Consider the following 19,172-nt stretch of genomic DNA (forward strand, 5'->3'; position numbering starts at 1 on the left):
TACCTTCTTAAGAGGAGTGCTATATGCAAAGTGTATATATATACGTGTGTGTGTGTTTGCATCTTACATATGTCGCTTTATAGAATAAACTTTAATAGGCTTGAAGTTATTTACAGTCAAATGTGGTACTGCCTGTAGAATGTATGTATTTTCATGTACACGTCTTATTCATTGTTATCTGTAAAATGCATGTATTCATGACACACACAATATATATATATATATCTATATATATATATATATATATATATATATATATGCTTTATCGCTTACACAATTGTTCTGTGCATTGATACAATTATTACTAAAATAACGTCACTGAAACTAGATGGTATCAAGCAGAGATGCCTTTTTTTTAATAAATATCTCCGCTTGATACTATCCACTTTCAATGCGGTCCTGTTAGTAATATAAATTTACACACACACACACACACACACATATTATATATATATATATATAATATATATATATATATATATAAATGTGTATGTATGTATGTATATAGTGTGCGTGTGAGTGTGTGTATGTGTGTTATGAAGCTATCTACAATACACATGCATTTGTTTTCATCGTAATGTATCAAGACTGATTCTTTTTGATTACATTTTTATAAATTCTCTCTTTTCACCTTTACCAGATATACATATGTACCGAAGAGATGACTGCCATTAACGCAACAGACGTTACAGGCCGGAGTGGGTGAGTAGGCCTATAGCTATCTAAGTATTACTTATGCTGATTTCAGTTGATGACAAACTTCCTCGTAAACTCTTCCCATTGTGAATTGGATAGACATGTTTTTTTTTAATAGCTAATGAATTCGAACGTTATTAACATTTTAGTTTATGCACTCTCTCCCTTCAATAGTCTGTGTGAAGTTTTTAAAAGTCATTTCCTTTAAGATTTTGCCAGTCGCTACTGTTACTCTCCAATTGTGAAGACACTAATATTGACGCAACTTCCCTTAAGATTTTGTCAGATCTACTGATTACCCTTAATACTGAGGAGGCCAATATATCTTTTGGTAATATTCACACCCATTTTTTATTATTCTTTTACCTCTAGCTACGAATCCTTCGACTGCGCGCAGGCCGTTGCTCTGATCGGCTTCCTAGGCCTAATATCTAACTTCCAGGTAAGAATCGTAACGTTTCTGGAGCAATCTATCACAGTTATATGAAGCTTAGAGCTGAAATTAGATGACTTGAAGACTTACCAGTCGAAAAACAATTTGTTTCCATTCATTTAAAAAGAGCAGTGAATTCTCTTAACTGATATCTGAGACTCAGAGCAACACTTAGTGTCGTTTTCTCAAAGTGATACCTTCACGGTATTAGTACCGAGAAGAAAATTTCATGCATACTTTCATTTACAATGATTCTTTAGTAATGAATTCTCGAAACTGATATATGAGAACTGAAGGAATTTTGTAGTATCGTTTCCTCAAAATTATACCTTCGTAGTACTGATACCGACAAGACAATGTTATTTATTCTTTCATTTTCAAAGATTCTTTAGCTGTGAAAACTGATATCTATGGCTCAGAAGAGCATTGTAGTATCGTTTTCTCAAAATTATATCTTCTCAGTGTTAACAACAAGCAGAAAATAACTCTAGAATACTTTAACTGGTTTCTAGCTGCCAAGCGTTCACTCCACACAGTTGCATGCACACTACAGTGTTCCTATTAGACTCAGAGCTATTTAAGTTTATTTAATGTTTTACTATTTGGCTTTTTTCTCTGCTATTTACCGTTTCTCTCTTTTCTAAGTGAATTAACCGTCTTTAAGGTTCAAGTTATTTACGACAGCACTAAATTTCGTGCTTACAATTTTCTTCTTCTTTGAAGGATATCATACAAACGTTCACCCAAAATGCAAATGGCGGGAAGAGACGACGCAGTGCGGGTGGCGCGGGAATTCTGGAGGGCCTTTCGCACATGGTACAAAGAGAACCATGGTAAGTTCTGTTTCATTCAATGCCATTTCGTCTTTTCCTCCTCAAAATAACTATGATATACTTCACTGTTTCGTAGATTAACTTGTCATCACTGATGGACGATACCTCAGTATACAGCACATTCGGAACTGCTTTCTGAGTTATTTGAATGAATGAATAAACAGTTCGTTTGAGAGTACGAATTTGTTCTTGTGCGCTCGTGTGTCTGTTTGATAAACAGATAGCTTCTGCTTTGTGACTCTTAATCAATTTGCCATAATTCCTGACACGAAATTTCAGTACCGCACATTCGAAATTCTGGTTCCTATTTTATTACTCTGAAAAAATATCTCCCAGCGGCTTCCAGTGGAAAAATAGAATTCGTTTGAGAGTGTGTTTGTGCATGTGTGTCTGTTTGACAAACAGAAGCCGTGCAATAAATGACATGCCTCTTTGTTGGGGCTTGAGTGTGAGTATATATTTGACAAACAGCAAGTCTTGTAGCAAATGATTTTCATCTTTATTGCAGGGAAGCACTGCAACCTGTGATCAATATGGTGAGTTGGGCATCCGGTAAGAATTCTGACAACGATTTGCAACAGGAAGAGACCAATAATCATTTGCTTGACAGCAATGCCTGGATTAATACCAAAGGTAAGTTAAAATCCGATTGCCTCAGCGAATTTTAAAGTAGAATGTTTATTATTATTATTATTATTATTAATTATTTTTTTTTTTTTTTTTTTTTTTTTTTTTTTTTTTTTTTTTTTTTTTTTGCTCTATCACAGTCCTCCAATTCGACTGGGTGGTATTTATAGTGTGGGGTTCCGGGTTGCATCCTGCCTCCTTAGGAGTCCATCACTCTTCTTACTATGTGTGCCGTTTCTAGGATCACACTCTTCTGCATGAGTCCTGGAGCTACTTCAGCCTCTAGTTTTTCTAGATTCCTTTTCAGGGATCTTGGGATCGTGCCTAGTGCTCCTATGATTATGGGTACGATTTCCACTGGCATATCCCATTCCTTCTTATTTCTATTTTCAGATCTTGATACTTACCAATTTTTCCCTCTCTTCTCTTCAACTCTGGTGTCCCATGGTATTGCGACATCAATGAGTGATACTTTCTTCTTGACCTTGTCAATCAACGTCACGTCTGGTCTGTTTGCACGTATCACCCTATCCGTTCTGATACCATAGTCCAGAGGATCTTTGCCGTGATCGTTTCTATCACTCCTTCAGGTTGGTGCTCGTACCACTTATTACTGCAAGGTAGCTGATGTTTCTTGCACAGGCTCCAGTGGAGGGCTTTTGCTACTGAATCATGCCTCTTTTTGTACTGGTTCTGTGCAAGTGCCGGGCATTCACTTGCTATGTGGTTTATGGTTTCACTTTTCGTATTGCACTTCCTACATATGGGAGAGATGTTATTTCCGTCTATCGTACTTTGAACATATCTGGTTCTTAGGGCCTGATCTTGTGCCGCTGTTATCATTCCTTCAGTTTCCTTCTTTAGCTCTCCCCTCTGTAGCCATTGCCAATTGTCATCGCTGGCTAGTTTTTTAGTCTGTCTCATGTATTGTCCGTGCATTGGTTTGTTGTGCCAGTCCTCTGTTCTTTCTGTCTTTCTCCTGTCTCTGTATATTTCTGGGTCTTCGTCTGCTTTTATTAGTCCTTCTTCCCATGACTCTTTAGCCACTCGTCTTCACTGGTTTTCAGATATTGCCCCAGTGCTCTGTTTTCGATGTTGACGCAGTCCTCTATACTTAGTAGTCCTCTCCCTCCTTCCTTTCGTGTTATGTATAGTCTGTCCGTATTTGCTCTTGGGTGTAGTGCTTTGTGTATTGTCATATGTTTCCTGGTTTTCTGATCTATGCTGCGGAGTTCTGCCTTCATCCATTCCACTATTCCTGCGCTGTATCTGATTACTGGCACTGCCCATGTGTTTATAGCTTTTACCATATTTCCGGCGTTGAGTTTTGACTTGAGTTTCGCCTTGAGTCTCTGCATATATTCTTTCCTGATCGTTTCCTTCATCTCTTGGTGTTTTATATCTCCTCCTTCCATTGTTCCCAGGTATTTGTATCCTGTCTCATCTATGTGTTTGATGTTGCTCCCATCTGGTAGCTTTTATCCCTTCAGTTCTCGTTTACTTTGCCTTTTGTATGTTGACTAAGGCGCATTTTTCTATTCCAAACTCCATCCTGATGTCCCCAGATACAATCCTTACAGTCTGGATTAGGGTGTCTATTTCCTTGATTCTCTTACCATACAGCTTGATGTCGTCCATGAACATCAGATGGTTGATTCTGTTGACTCTGTTTTCTTGAGTTGGTACCCGGCATCCATCTTCTGTAGTACTTTTGTCATGGGAATCATGGCTACTACGAAGAGTAGTGGGGACAGTGAGTCGCCCTGGAAGATCCCTCTCCTGATATTAACCTCTGCTAGTCTTATTCCAGAGCTTGTAAGTATTGTATTATTATTATTATTATTATTATTATTATTATTATTATTATTTATTATTATTATTTTCATTTTTACTGTGACCTCTTCTTTTTGTTACTTCTTTCTAATGAACACCATAATATTCTTTGGAAACTTGAATTTCAAGTCAGTGGCCCCTGTAGTGGGCTTGTTCCATAATAATAATAATAATAATAATAATAATAATAATAATAATAATAATAATATGGGCTTCTTTTATATGAATAGGGTTCATCTTTGAATAATAATAATACTAATAATATTTAAAATGATAATAATTATTATGGTTATTATTAACATTAGAAAATTTTACAAATCTGAACTTACAATCACACGATTGCCAAGACATATAATAGGTTCCGCTAAAACATATAAATCGATTATGTCTGTACCCTGGATGTTTATTTGAGATTTTTCTTTACCCTTTAAGATACAGACGAAGTACTTCCTGACGAAGTAGCTGCAGCGGTAGCAGGAACAGGCGACAAAAAGACCAAGGGCGTCACTCCGTTCGTGAATGACATCGCTATGTTCGGTCCGCAATTGGCGGTAAGTGAAAAATGAATGCGTAAAATTCATCAGGAATAATGGGTAGCGTTGGAGTCAAGATTCTCTCTCTCTCTCTCTCTCACACACACACACACACACCAGACACTATAAATGTAGGCGATTTTCTAACATACGATATTGGCTGTCTCATAGGTAATATATTTCAGTCTTTATTCTGGAAATTTGAATTCTTGAAGAAATCAGATTTTCAGATTATTCTCAACGTGGCTGGTCCCTGAGATATCAAAGCAAAAAATACAAGATTTTTGCAATGTTCAATTAATGCGGCCAGTCCTAGGAACGTATTAGTAAAGAGTAATGTTTCTCGTTATATTTCACTCATAAGTTTAAAAAAAATATATTGTTTCTCATGATATACTCAGTTTTGGGTGTTATGAAAAAGAAACGTTTATCGTACTATATAACTTGATTTTTGCGTGTTAATAAAAAGTAATGTTTCTCATGATATTGAACACTGGTATAGTAAGAACTAACGTTTCTCGTGATATCTATGCTAATAACACGTTGGCTACCGCAGAGAAACATAACCTCACTTCAGAAGTATGTCTTTCAACAACGACTTTTTCCAGCTATGGGTGGTAGACGTGGCAGACGGTCGCATAACTGGAGAGGAAGGGCGCTCCGGTGTCTGTCAAACCATCCAGAAGATGGAGGATAACCACGGTTTTGCAGGATCTGTTTTCGGGAATCTCCTGACGTAAGTAGAAAGTGAACCACGAGAGAATTGTGGTGGCAAATAACACTCTGATAGCCAACCGTTATATGACTACACATAGGAAGTATGGATATAAAAAAAAACTCTCTCCCAGCTATTTAGGTAAATTTTATTGATTTCTCCAATCGCAGGCAAACTGTCGTCAAAGCGATGGCGTCCTACTCTTCAGCAGAGAATCTTCTAGAGCAAGCAAGACTCCACAAGAATCCTAATCCTTGCCTGGGATCCTTTGCAACTCCTCAGACAGCTTAAAGGAATCACTGTCTGGCCACTATTATGAATAACTAAATCTATCGCTTGAAAGGGCATTGTGTTATGGGCATAGTGTACAATTTTGTATAAATAGACTTATTTAAGAAGGTAGAATTGTAGACCTATTCATTAAAGATATTAGATATGACTCAAGCTTGTTGTTCTCCTCTCTTGATAGTGAATGATAAGAAGATCCTAAAATATTCAACAAAAAACTGAAAGGATTTGTCGCCAAACAACCGATTCATTATTGCTTGCAGAAAATTTAGCAATCTGCCAGCTTCTGGGCCTATGTTGCTGATAGTTCTCTACGTCAACGTAAAATAGTTATTTTTTGCGTCATTTTCTTTCTATTGAAATGCACTAACTAGGTTAGGAGATCAAATCCTCGTCTGTATATTTTTAAGCATTTTATGACGCTTGCTCATGGAAACTGGTTTCAAATAATTTCAAACCTTCTACAGGTGGAGAATATTAGTACTGTTCTCTTTTCATTGTAAACTTTAAAATACTGGTGATGAACTGTGTGAGTGGAAATGATGCCATTATATATATATATATATATATATATATTGTATATATATATGTGTGTGTGTGTATGTATAACTGAATCACGAAAGTTTGGAACGTGATAAATCCATAAATAAAGGTATAAGCCACAAGGGAAAAATAAACAATGGAGTTTCTGCAAGATCTTTCAATTCCTTTACTTATATATATATATATATATATATATATATCCATGAAGGAAAAATGAAAAGTGAGATAGCCAAGAACTTTCGGTCTAGCACGACCCTTTACTAAGGCACAACTGATCATACAGAGGAAGAACATAGTAAAAGTAGGCTTAATATCCCAACTGGTAATCTTGTTGTCGCGGGAGATTTTCCCCGCCACGACATTAAGATACGAGAATAAGAATACTATTTGTATACATATGCACTTTTGTCAGTCTTCTTGCCTTGAGACACAGGTCGGAGAATGGTACTGTGTCATAGTTGACACGGTGGGTATGAAGACTAACGTTTACGCTGCCTGGAAAATAGGGTAGGCCTGTCCTACCTGCTATTACATGCTATTCCTTGTGTGTATGGGTCTTACTACTGATGAGCCCAGGTGATGTCTTCCCACTGGGAGGCAGTTGAAGTGCTGATTTCCATTTTAGGGGTATTGAAGAAAATTCCTGGTATTCAGCTTGTTTCTTTATTACTCATTACATCATGCCAAATTTCTTCCAGGCCTAGTCTCCTGGACTTGATTAATTACCTAGTCTTCAGAACTCCTGGACTAGATTTCTGGACTAGATCCCTTGATTAGATCCCTTGCAAGGGATAGATAATCATTTGTATTAACAATTTGGTAAAATAGCCAAAATGAAAGGGTGGACCGTTTGACGTCCTCACACTCGAGAGCATTCGTGATTCTTAATATATGTGTTGCTAGTGTTACCAAAATGCAGACGAAAGATTCAGGGCAGCGTTCCTATACTCAAAGTGAGAGAAAAACAAAACAAGGGACTGGCTACACTGCCACGCACTCATGTCCACAACAGAAACGAAAACATTTCACAGTTCCAATCACTCTTACACCAGCAGTGTAAAGATATTAGAGGAGGATGATGAATCAATTCCTAAATAAATCACTAATAAATGAAATAATATTTTTCCCATTACAAAGCTTTTCCCTCGGGGAAGAATTGATTCATGTCCACTCTAATATCAAGGACAACTTTTCCTAATGGAACCAAACAGCTCCTTAGATGGGTCTGCGACCGTGGAAAAACAGGTCTTGTACAGTAGAAACAAGCAACAATCTCAACTAGAGACTAAAGGGGCTCTTGCAACAACATAAACACAAAGATATACTTGAGTACTAAATGGGGACACTACCCTATAGGTGTGCATTCAATACAGCTTTCCTAATAGCTTTGCCTAGCCTAATACTGGGGTTAGATTGACTCCACTTACACAGGATGTCACATCACTCTGCAACAAAAGAGTTCTCCACATGTGAAGACAGACTATACTCTAGCGTCCTAATGATTATCAAACTCACCAGCACTATTGGCTAGAAACGACTCTAAACTTGAATCTCAAAGGGGTTTGGAAAGTGGTGTACTCTATCCTCTAAGGTGTACCAAACCAGTACTACAAGAGCAAAACTCTGACAATTTCCTATTAGACAAGACCCATAAGACACAATTGCATTCCCAACCAGGGCACTATGTGAATTCTTGTACAAAATGTTTTACATCATTCCTTTGTTCATTACATCAAAACTACAAAGTTTTCACATTACTGGCAACTGCGAATAGAAAAAATCATATTTTCATTAATCTCAAAAAAATAAAAAGAGAATACACAAAACGTACAAAATTACAGTACTGTACATCATCACACAGAGTCTATATCTCTTCAATGAGACGTGAGGGAGGCACAATATTCCTAGCACCTCTTGTACAAACTCCTTCAGTTACTATATCAGGCACATTTTCAGAGTGCTCTTTCCTGGTAACTAACCATTCTTCATCACTCTGAATGTTAGATGTTTGTGGTGTAGACATTATGGGTGGTTGTGTGTTATTATGTTTGGGTGTTAAGTGTTGTATTGTCCCCTGTATGTCAACCAACTTCTGGTCCAAGTCCTTGATTTGATTTGATAAATCTCCCACTTGAGACCAAACGTCCAGGTAGGATTGAGTGAAGCTCTAACTGTCTGTAATGTTTGTTGTGTTTTGTTCTAACTGAATTAGATCAATATATGATTCATCATTACCAGTCCCCATTGTTACAATATTTCAAACATTTATATATAATCAAATAATAAAATGCAAACTACATTAAGAGACAATACCATACAATCTGTTACTATAGAAATAATGAATATGCATGTAAATAAGTCATGACCTTAATCAGACAAAAATCAACAATAGGTATTGCATAAAGAAATGCATACAATACGACAAAACATTATAAGTGACCTACATAATATATAGGCACAGTGGGTCTGGATCCATAGCATTGGACTACAGATCCAACACAGCTGCCACCAAAATGTCGCGGGAGATTTTCCCAGCCACGACATTAAGATACGAGAATAAGAATACTATTTGTTTACATATGCACTTTTGTCAGTCTTCTTGCCTTGAGACACAGATCGGAGAATGGTACTGTGTCATAGTTGACACGGTGGGTATGAAGACTAACGTTTACGCTGCCTGGAAAATAGGGTAGGCCTGTCCTACCTGCTATTACATGCTATTCCTTGTGTGTATGGGTCTTACTACTGATGAGCCCAGGCGGTCTTCCCACTGGGAGGCAGTTGAAGTGCTGATTTCCATTTTAGGGGTATTGAAGAAAATTCCTGGTATTCAGCTTGTTTCTTTATTACTCATTACATCATACCAAATTTCTTCCAGGCCTAGTCTCCTGGACTTGATTAATTACCTAGTCTTCAGAACTCCTGGACTAGATCCCTTGATTAGATCCCTTGCAAGGGATAGATAATCATTTGTATTAACAATTTGGTAAAATAGCCAAAATGAAAGGGTGGACCGTTTGACGTCCTCACACTCGAGAGCATTCGTGATTCTTACATGTGTTGCTAGTGTTACCAAAATGCAGACGAAAGATTCAGGGACTGGCTACACTGCCACGCACTCATGTCCACAACAGAAACGAAAACATTTCACAGTTCCAATCACTCTTACACCAGCAGTGTAAAGATATTAGAGGAGGATGATGAATCAATTCCTAAATAAATCACTAATAAATAAAGTAATATTTTTTCACATTACATTGTAACGTCAGTTTGGATATTAAGCTTACTTTTACTATGTTTTTCCTCTGTATGATCAGTTGTGCCTTAGTAAAGGGTCTTGCTAGACCAAAAGTTCTTGGCTACCATCGCTTTTCATTATTCCTTTGTGGCAAAAAAACCTTTATATATTATATATATATATATATATATATATATATCTATATAATATATATATATATATATATATATCTATATATATATCCTGTGGTGTGTGCATGCAGAGAGAGTGAGAGAGACTATGGAAAGAAATAAATGTATATGGCTGTAATTTTCTTCAGCGTCGTAGCACTGAAAAGAATTTTATAGATTTCATTCCAGTAGGACCTCCGAAATAAGCATGGTTTTGTGATGAGGATGGACTGAATTATCAATTAATCTGTATCAGTCTTTCACTAGAATAAGTAGTAAATTTGAAATTTTATGTATAACGAGTTTAAAATGATGAAAGCACAATAAAAAAGGCTCTGAATAAAAATGTCAGAATAATATTATAGTGTAGCCAATCAAGGATGAACCGTTATGGAGAGTACGAGTCCGAACTTCGTAGAGGATTCGTGCAACAGCCACATCAAGAAAATTTAGAAACAATTATAGCTAAAAGCCTTCTGTTTGCAGATCTATCGAAAGAAAAAAGCGAAAATAGCAACGAATCTAATTAAAAATATATGGTATTACAGAGACAATAAAGTTAAACAATCACACTCAAGGAGAAAGTGAACGTGCTAATGAGGAGCCGTTTCAAACGTAAATCCTGTCTTCTGCTACTACTACTACTACTCTTAGCCCCTAAGTTTACTTAGTGAATTATTGGAGAACCATTTACAGCAAACACGAAAATAAAATAAAGAAATCTGGAACGAAGAGAAAAAAGGATGGAATATGAAAATGAATTGGCAGCAGAAGATGATATCATAGAATTGGAGACTACATATTCCCACAAGAAGTATTAACTAGAAACACATGGACCTATATATTATAGTGATGGAATGCAAAAGGAAGATAATCCCAATGCAAGAGCCTGTGATAACCAAGGAAAAAGTCATAGCTTGTCTAAGTAAGCTCAAAGCTAAAAAAGCTGCAGGCCCAGATGGAATCAAACCAGAGCTTTACAAAGCTTTAATGAAGAGCAAAACATGTATAGAAGTACTAGTTAGGTGTTACAACAAAGAACTAGAAATCAAAGAAAAGCCTGAATCTTGGAAGAAATCTAGAACAAAAATGATAGAAAAGAAAAGGAAACCAAGGGCTAAGGATTTAAGGCCTATAGCTTTATTAAATATATCATACAAAGTATTCATGATGCTGATAAAAGACGAAATAGAAGCACACCTCAGACTGAATGAACAAGATCACGAATGCAAGCAGGATTTACAGGAGGGAGTAGGATAGAAGATAACATCCTTACACTACAATATGGTGTAGAAGAGAGCTACAGGAATAGAAAACCATTAATAGTAATAGCTATCGATTACAGTAAAGCATTTGACTCGGTAAAACGAGAAGTCATGATTGAAGTTATGAAACAGTTCAAAATACATCCAAAAATCATAGAGGCAGTAGTTAACATATATGAAGGGATAGCACAATAATAGACCTAGGGGAGGGAGTAGAACAGGAAATGGGAATTACAAGTGGGATTAGGCAAGGTTGCACAGGCTCTACTTCACTTTTCAAACTAATGACATATTTAATAATTAAGAAAATGGAGGAGGAAGGGAGGGCAGGATTTGAAAATGAACTAGTAAAGATAGGGACTTCTTTCTTCGCCTACGATGGATTAGTTCTAGCAAGTAATATAGAAGACGCAAGAATAAAAACATAAAGATTTTAATAGATATAGGGAAACAAATGTGGGCTAGAAATAAATAAAGAGAAAAGCAGCATCATTATTTTCAACATGAAAGATAAACCAGAAGAGATAGAGAACATAAAGGTGAGGGGAACATTACATATTTAGGAATAAAGATAAATGACTCTAGAAATCTGTTTAAGCTACAGAAAAAAGAAATGTTGAATAAAGCACAGAAGTTAGCCAACCTAACCTACTCCGTGATAGAAAAAAAAGCTGCAACAAAGTTTCTAATAGGGAAAACATTCTGGAAAAACATAGCTCTACCATCAATCTTATACGGAACCAATGTGGTTAATCTAACAGACGCAGAAATAGAAAAATTACAAAGAATAGAGAATGGGGGTATATAGGAAAATATTAGGGGCATGTAGAAGTACAGTAGTAGCCACATAAGGGGAGATAGGAGCTTCTTCAATGAAAAGTAGAATTATGAATGGGAAGATAAGGCTATGTAAATAATACTTTAAATGGACGGAAAGAGATACTGAAGAAAATAATTACAACAAGATATGCAAGAAAAGGAAAGAAAATGGTGGAAAACTGTGGAAAAGTACATGCATGAAGTTAAAATAAATTTAAGAAAATTAGAAGGAATGTCCAGAACAGAAATAAAGGACCAAAGCCAGAATATGGGACACAGAGAGGTGGAAAGAAGAGTTGGAAAATAAAGTGACTGTGAACATATATAAAAACCGTGGAAAAGAGAATAAAAGATGAAGAATTTATGACAACTCTATGGGTTCAGTCCTTCTCTTCAAAGCCAGAACCAACTCTCTTAATTTAAATATAGCAAAAAGGCACCAGAAGGAGAACACCGTGTTTGTCCTTTTTGCAATGATGCAGTAGAAGACATATTTCATTTCCTTTTATATTGTGATACATATATAGAGGAACGGGTTAAAGCAATAGGGCTACAACAACCCTATGAAGAGAAGGAAAGTGACGTAGTGGGAAAATTTCTATTTTCAGGTAACAACGAAATAAGAAAAGAAACCATATACTTGATGTGGAAAAAAAGAGAGAAAAAAAGGAAAGAGCTAAACAAATAAAAAAAAAAAAAACAAAAACAAAAATACCCAAGACTAAGAGGCGCCGTTGCAAAGGCATTGCTCGACCCATAACTACTACTACTGTGGCAATGTGGTCTAGCTTTGCGATTCATCCGCTTAAGAAGTAGAATTTATTAACTTTTCGTATTCGTGTTTCATTAATTAACTTCTTATACTGAAATTAAGAAAAGGTTTCTCACCAGTGGTAAGTTGAATATTACTGAATTCACATTTTCTTTTACCTTAAGCTAAATACCTAAAAGTCAGCGTTAAGCCCAGGTTATCCCTAGGCAACTAGGCTAGTCTGTGTGTTTTTGCTTTGACCGTAGGTATATCTTAGGCCAGGCTTCTGTAAATTAATTTATATTATCGTATAAACTATTAAAGTAGATCTATCTTATAGGGTAAACAATCACGGACGATCCACCATCATCACGCTGGCCGGGTCTTACCCTATTCACTCGATATTTAGCCTAGCTAGGCTAATTCGTGAAACAAGAATACAATTACAACTCTAAGCATACCATTCAAAAGATTGAAGTTTCGTCAACATAATGTGATATATGAAAGCCCCATACGAACTAAAATAAGCACGTGAGGTCTTCGTAAAATAGGGTAAAACACCGCATGGCCTGGATCAACTCAGCGACGATCATAGCATGCTACCCTCCGAAAAAGTACTTAGCCTATAACGCGTCCTGACACCGGTGATGGGCATCAGTTGCGACTTGGGTAGATCTAGGATACCTAGGGGGAAAAACCAGCAACTACCAACCCTTATCACGGTTTTCAGGTCTTATTCACTCGATATTTAAAAGGTGAAACAAGAATACAATTACAACTTTAAGCATACCATTCAAAAGATTGAAGTTTCGTCAACATAATGTGATATATGAAAGCCCCATACGAACTAAAATAAGCATGTGACGCTCTTCATAAAATATGTTTTCAAGGCAGTTTTGAAATCCAATATGGCGGCTACCGTGTGGATGTACAGGTTTTGATCAGTGACGAAAATCATCTTTCCCAGCCTTCCCAGGGAGGTGAAGATCCACTTTGCTTTCGGCCGCGCTGGTTGACAGACGTGTTCTCCACCTCTCTCTACCCGCCTTTCGTCATATGCTTTTTGTTTCTCCAAACTTGGTTTGCTTTGTGTAGTGGGATTGAAAATACTGTAAGTACGTGTGCTTTTTGTATTTTTATTATTACATTGGTGAATAATGGATTCCCGTGAGCTGGAGGTTTCCCCATGCCCCCCATCAGCCGCAGAGTGTGCCATGGTGTGGAGGGCTGTAAGTGTGGGGCCTTCTGCTCGTCTCCTGAAGAGGATCTTCATGATTTGTGTGCTCGGTGCCGAGGGCGCGAATGCTCTTGCGCCGAGCCTTGTGATTTGTGTATCTTGGTTGGAGGAGCAGTGGATGCGATATGAGGGGAGGAGGAAGCGACATAAGCCTGCCAGGGAGTCCTCGGAAGGTTCTCCGGCAACTCCCTTGGTCACAGACACGTCGTCTTCCTTCCTGCCGCCATCTCACCTCCCGCTTATGGCTCCTTCCCCTTCAGGGGGGTTTCTTGCTCCTCTTCGCCCGATCCGTCAAGCGTGGAGGAGGGGGCGAGGTACCCCGACATCCAGCTGTACTCGGTCTTCCGTTCGTTCGGGGTGGGACTACAAATCCCCCCCCCCCCCAGGCGAGGGGGAACCCCTCCTACTAACCTGACCTTTGCCTCCTCAGGTGCTCCTGCTGCGGGCGACGACCTCGGCCAGGTATGTTCTCACTGGGCCTCCAGGGGACACCGAGTGTTCGGGGGCTGTTGCATCACCTGGCGGGTGCTACTCCGGTCACACATGGACCGGTGAACACCACCACTACCACCGTCTCGACCCCAGGGTATGCCGCCCCTCCTCACCTTGTGTACACCCAGCACGTGACAACGGTAACCCCCTCAGCTGTGGTGCAGGCCCTGATTGATGGTTTCGCGAGGAGGGTCGTGACGCCGCCGCCCGGGTTCACCGCTCTCGCCTCAGCCCCCGACTTTCGGTGCCCCAAGAGCTTGCCCCTGGACCTTCCACCTGTACCCAGGATGTCGCTGGCCGCTGTCCTGCCTCCTGCTGTACCTGCCGTGCCTGCCGCTCCTGGACCATCCCCTGCCGACGTCGTTCCTGCCCGTGGTGTTGCTGCCCCAGTCGCAGGTCCTTCTGGACAGGTGCAGCCGGCCCGTGTTGCTTCGGCAATAGCCCCGGCTCCGTCCTGGATGGAGGACCTGACGTCTGTCATGAGGAAGCTGACGAAGAAGAAGAAGAAGAGGAAGGTGTCGTCGTCGCCTGCTGCCGCTTCTTCCCCTTCGACTCCCAAGGCTTCACAGTCAAGGAAGAAGAAGGCTGCCTCCTCCCCCCCATAGAAGTCTCCTTCGGGAACTTCTAAGGGCCCGTCTCACTCCGGTGGGACGGGGGGTTCTTCCGCTGGTCCTCCCACTCCTTCGGGAGCGGGGCCTGTCTCTCCTTCCGCAAGGAAGAAGAAGACGGGGACCAGAGAGGTACCGGCTAACACCGGTACTTCCTCACCTGGTGCTAGGGATTCTGCCGCTACACCAGGTTCCGTCTCGGCCTCTCGTTCGCGAGAGGTACTGAGTGTACGGTTGCCTGCGGGTGACTGTGCAGCCAAGGGCCAGGCTTCCGAGTTCGCTTGGCGCCAGGACCGAGGCACGGAGCGGAAGACTGGCGAGGGTCGCTCAGGTGACTCCCGCCAGGCCAGCGATCGCTCTCATGGCGATCCGCAGGTGACCAGGGTTGATGCGACGGTCCCAGACCGGCCACGGGCTGAGGCTAGGAAGAGGTCCCCGGCTAACTCCGGGGGTGTCTCTGCAGCAGCTCCTGTCGGAGAACCATTGTCGGAGAACCTATGGTTTCATAAATTCAACTTACCTGTCAGATATATACATAGCTATCGACTCCGTCGTCCCCGACAGAAATTCGAATTTCGCGGCACACGCTACAGGTAGGTCAGGTGATCTACCGGCCTGCCGCTGGGTGGCAGGACTAGGAACCATTCCTGTTTTCTAATCAGATTCTCTCTGTCGCTGGGAATGTAAACATATGTTTACTTTCCCTCCTGATTTGATTTTCGTGTTTCATCGCCATCGATCTTCTGGGCCAACTTTTACAGGGAAGTACTGGATCGGTGGTTCGGCATACGCTTTTAATAACTTTTTAATAACTTTTAATGAATTAACTTCGAAGTTTTCGAAGAATAGAGGATGTGTAACTACCGAAGTTTTCGGTAGACAATTACATAGTTTGCAAGAAAGGGAAATATAAATATTTATTCATTGATTAAAGTGTAATAAAGTTTAGAATTTGATTGAGGAAAATAAGGTAACTTCCTATTTTGAGGAAGTCAGAAAAACATAGAACTAGATATGTTTTTTTTTAGAAGCTTTAATAGCTCTCGTTCTGACGAGCAGTTAGAATATTAACAGTACTAGTAGTGTAGTTTCCTCATCACCTTCTTACTTCACAGAAACTACAATTGTTCCGATACGTAATACAAACATCGGTCCTTTAACATAGGAAGTAGCTAGCGGCAGCTGGAACGGTCGTAAGCTTCGAACAAGGGGAGAACGGTAGTTAACTGCTTGTCCGACAGTCGCGCGCCGCGCGACTGGGAGGTAAACAATCACTTTTTGCTTTCGGCCGCGCTGTGTTAAGGACGTGTTCGTCATCGCTCTCTGCACGCTTCATCGTCGTATGCTTTGTTTATATTCTGTTTCATTTTCATATTACTTTTCACTGCTGTGCGGGGGTAGGGGAGAAGCGAAGGTCTGCCAGGAAGTCGTCGGAAAGCTCTCCCGCGACTCCCTTGGTATCCGATTCTTCGTCTTCCTTCCTGCCCCCCGCTCAGCTTCTTGTTGTATTTTGTATTTGGGGTCTTCCTTGCGTTCGGGGTGGGGCATGTCTTCCCCCGTGCGTGAGGGAACCCTCTTATCTAATCTATCTATGTTACCGCAGGTGCTACATCCGTGGGAGACGACCTTGGACAGGTATGGACCACGCGGAGGCAGGGCGTGCCTAGCATCCACGGGCGGCTTGCAGCTGTCTAGCGAGGTCTGGGCGGCTCCACTACTACCACGGCCGCTTATGCTGCTCCCCCCCCTCCTGTCTACACTCCCCATGCTGTGTCGATGACGCGTCTGCTGCTACTAGGGCCGCAGCCGTACCGAGTGGGGTTGCCGCCGCCGCTGTTTTCTTCGTGTTGCCTGCCCCAGACTTCCGCTGTTCCAGCAGCTCGCCCCTGGACCGGCCGCCAGGACCCAGGTTCCGCTGGCTGCCGATGATTCTACGAGGCGATCGCTGGCCTGCCGTACCTGCCGCTGATGTGATTCCCGCTGTTGGCTTGGCTGTCCCCTTCTGGGTCTACCGCTGCCGCTGTTCCTGCCGCTCCTGAGCTGGTTGCTGTTCCTGTCGCTCCTGGTTCCTGTGCCTGTTCCATGCTGGTCCTGCCCACGGTGGTGTCTTTCCCCAGTCCCAGGTCCTTCCGGACAGGTGCAGTCGGGCCGTGTTGCTTCGGCAATAGCCCCGGCTCCGGCCTGGATGGAGGACCTGACGACTGTCCTGCGTGAGCTGACGAGGAAGAGGAGAAGAGGAAGCTGTCATCTTCGTCTTCATCGTCTGCTGCTGCCTCTTCCCCTTCGACTTCTAAGGCCCATAAGCCGAAGAAGAAGAAGGCTGCCTTCCCCCTAAGAAGTCTCCTTCGGGAACTTCTAAGGGCCCGTCCCACCTCGGTGGGACGGGGGGGTCCTTCTGCATACCTTCCCTTGCTGGTCCTCCTGCTCCTTCGGAGCGGGGCCCGTCTCCCTTCCGTAAGGAAGAGATAGACGGGGACCAGAGGAGTATCGGTTAGCTCTGGTACGTCCTCGCCTGGTGCTAGCGGCGATGCCGCTACGCCAGGTTTCCGGCTCGGGTCTCTCGTTCGCGGAGAGATCCCGAGTGTACGTTCTCCCTCGGGAGACCGTGCAGCCAAGTTTCGGCGCCAAGACGCGGCACGGAGCAGAAGGCTGGTGAGAGACGCTCAGGTGACTCTTGCCAGGCCAGCGGCCGCTCTTGCAGCGACCAGCTGGTAACCCGGGTTTTCCCCCCTAAGAGGCTCCTTCGGGACCTTCTAATGGCCCGTCTCGCTCCGGCGATTCGGGGAGCTCTTCTGCTGGTCCTCCTGCTCCCTCGGGAACAGGGCCCGTCTTTTCTTCTACAAGGAGAAGAAGACGGGGACCAGAGGGAGTACCAGCTTCGGCTGGCACTTCCTCGCCTGGTTCTAGCGGTTCTGCCGCTAAACAGGATCCGCCTCGGCTTCTCGTTAGCGAGAAGTACCGAGTGGACGGTCTCTCCCGCGGGAGACCGTCCAGCCAAAGTCTTGACACTCGAGCTCGCTCGCCGCCAAGACCGAAGCGCGGAGCAGAAGACTGGCAGTGTCCGTGCAGACGACTCTCGCTAGGCCAGTGGACGCTCTCGCAGCGACCAGCTGGCTGCTCGGGTTGACGTGACGGTCGCTGACCAGCCACGGGTTTGAGGCGAGGAAGGGGTACCCCGCGGTCGTCGGTACCAGCCACGCTGGTACCAGTGGGCTCGACGCGCCGAGAGGACGCTCGCCGTCTCACCGCGACAACGAGCCTAGCAGGTCACCTGACGCCGCTCCCATCGGGACCAGGGCGGAGACGGTAACAGCAACAGCTCGCCTGACGCTAGAGATCCAGCGTCGACGTTCTCAGCCGAGCCTCTCGCCCAGGCGAGCGGCAAGGCTAGGCCTGCTGCTCGATCGCCACTGCGGGTGGACGATCAGCAGCAGCCTCCAAGCACGCTGGTCCTGCCAGCGAGCTAGGGGGGAGCGTCAGGTCTGCCTCTCCTGTACCTTCAACCTCCATCGGGCTACACCGGGAGGAGCGAGGTACCTATGAGTGATCGCGAGAGGTGCGCCGCTCGCGATCCCGCTATGACGCCGTATGGACCAGGCACGGTTCTAGGACCGACCAGGACATACGCGCAAGTAGCTGGAGGCGACCGTCAGGGTCTGCCGCTGTTCCTCCTTCGAAGGAGGGAGTATCTCGGGATCTGTTCTTGTTGGAGGGACTGGACGGTCCTACTCCGCAAGACAGGTTACTCCCGAGATACAGAGGAATTTGCAGAAGTCATTAAGCTGATTCGTCAGCATAATGACCTTGCGGAAGGATTGCCGCTCCCACCAGCAGAGCCCACGTCTCTGCTCGAGTCGTTTTGGGGCCCGAGAGGGAACCCAAACCGACGGTGGGTGGGTCTGCTGCGATCGGAACTTGCGATTCTGTCTCGAACCAGAGTCTCTCGTCTCCGGACAAGAAGGCTCTCTCAGTTCTGGCCGGTCGATCAAGCTACTTCCACCTCCTTCTACTGCGACAGCGGCGTTTCTACGTGTCTTCGGACACCGTATTTGAATACTCCTTCGGTCCTCCTGAGAGGTTTCGACCTCGAC

At 42.6% G+C, this 19,172-nt stretch overlaps 2 protein-coding genes across 3 annotated transcripts in view; both read left to right on the forward strand.

The window, feature by feature from the left end:
• Positions 1-6,109, forward strand: part of LOC135198341 (uncharacterized) — a 6,658-nt gene extending 549 nt beyond the window's left edge. Inside the window, exons 2-8 of one of the 2 annotated variants that reach the window (XM_064225910.1) lie at positions 641-702; positions 1,069-1,138; positions 1,853-1,962; positions 2,471-2,595; positions 4,855-4,973; positions 5,564-5,691; positions 5,841-6,109. In XM_064225910.1, the coding sequence (XP_064081980.1) occupies positions 662-702; positions 1,069-1,138; positions 1,853-1,962; positions 2,471-2,595; positions 4,855-4,973; positions 5,564-5,691; positions 5,841-5,961 (714 nt within the window). In that variant the 5' untranslated portion in view covers positions 641-661 and the 3' untranslated portion in view covers positions 5,962-6,109. The remainder of the gene's footprint in view (positions 1-640; positions 703-1,068; positions 1,139-1,852; positions 1,963-2,470; positions 2,596-4,854; positions 4,974-5,563; positions 5,692-5,840) is intronic. The other variant, XM_064225911.1, reaches the window with a different exon arrangement.
• An 8,336-nt stretch (positions 6,110-14,445) lies between these two features.
• LOC135198852 (uncharacterized) overlaps positions 14,446-19,172 on the forward strand; it is a 33,136-nt gene continuing 28,409 nt past the window's right edge. The window contains exon 1 of the mRNA XM_064226824.1: positions 14,446-14,883. Within this exon, the coding sequence (XP_064082894.1) occupies positions 14,446-14,883 (438 nt within the window). The remainder of the gene's footprint in view (positions 14,884-19,172) is intronic.

The sequence above is a fragment of the Macrobrachium nipponense genome, chromosome 22 (assembly GCF_015104395.2).
Source record: "Macrobrachium nipponense isolate FS-2020 chromosome 22, ASM1510439v2, whole genome shotgun sequence".
Lineage (NCBI taxonomy): Eukaryota > Metazoa > Arthropoda > Malacostraca > Decapoda > Palaemonidae > Macrobrachium > Macrobrachium nipponense.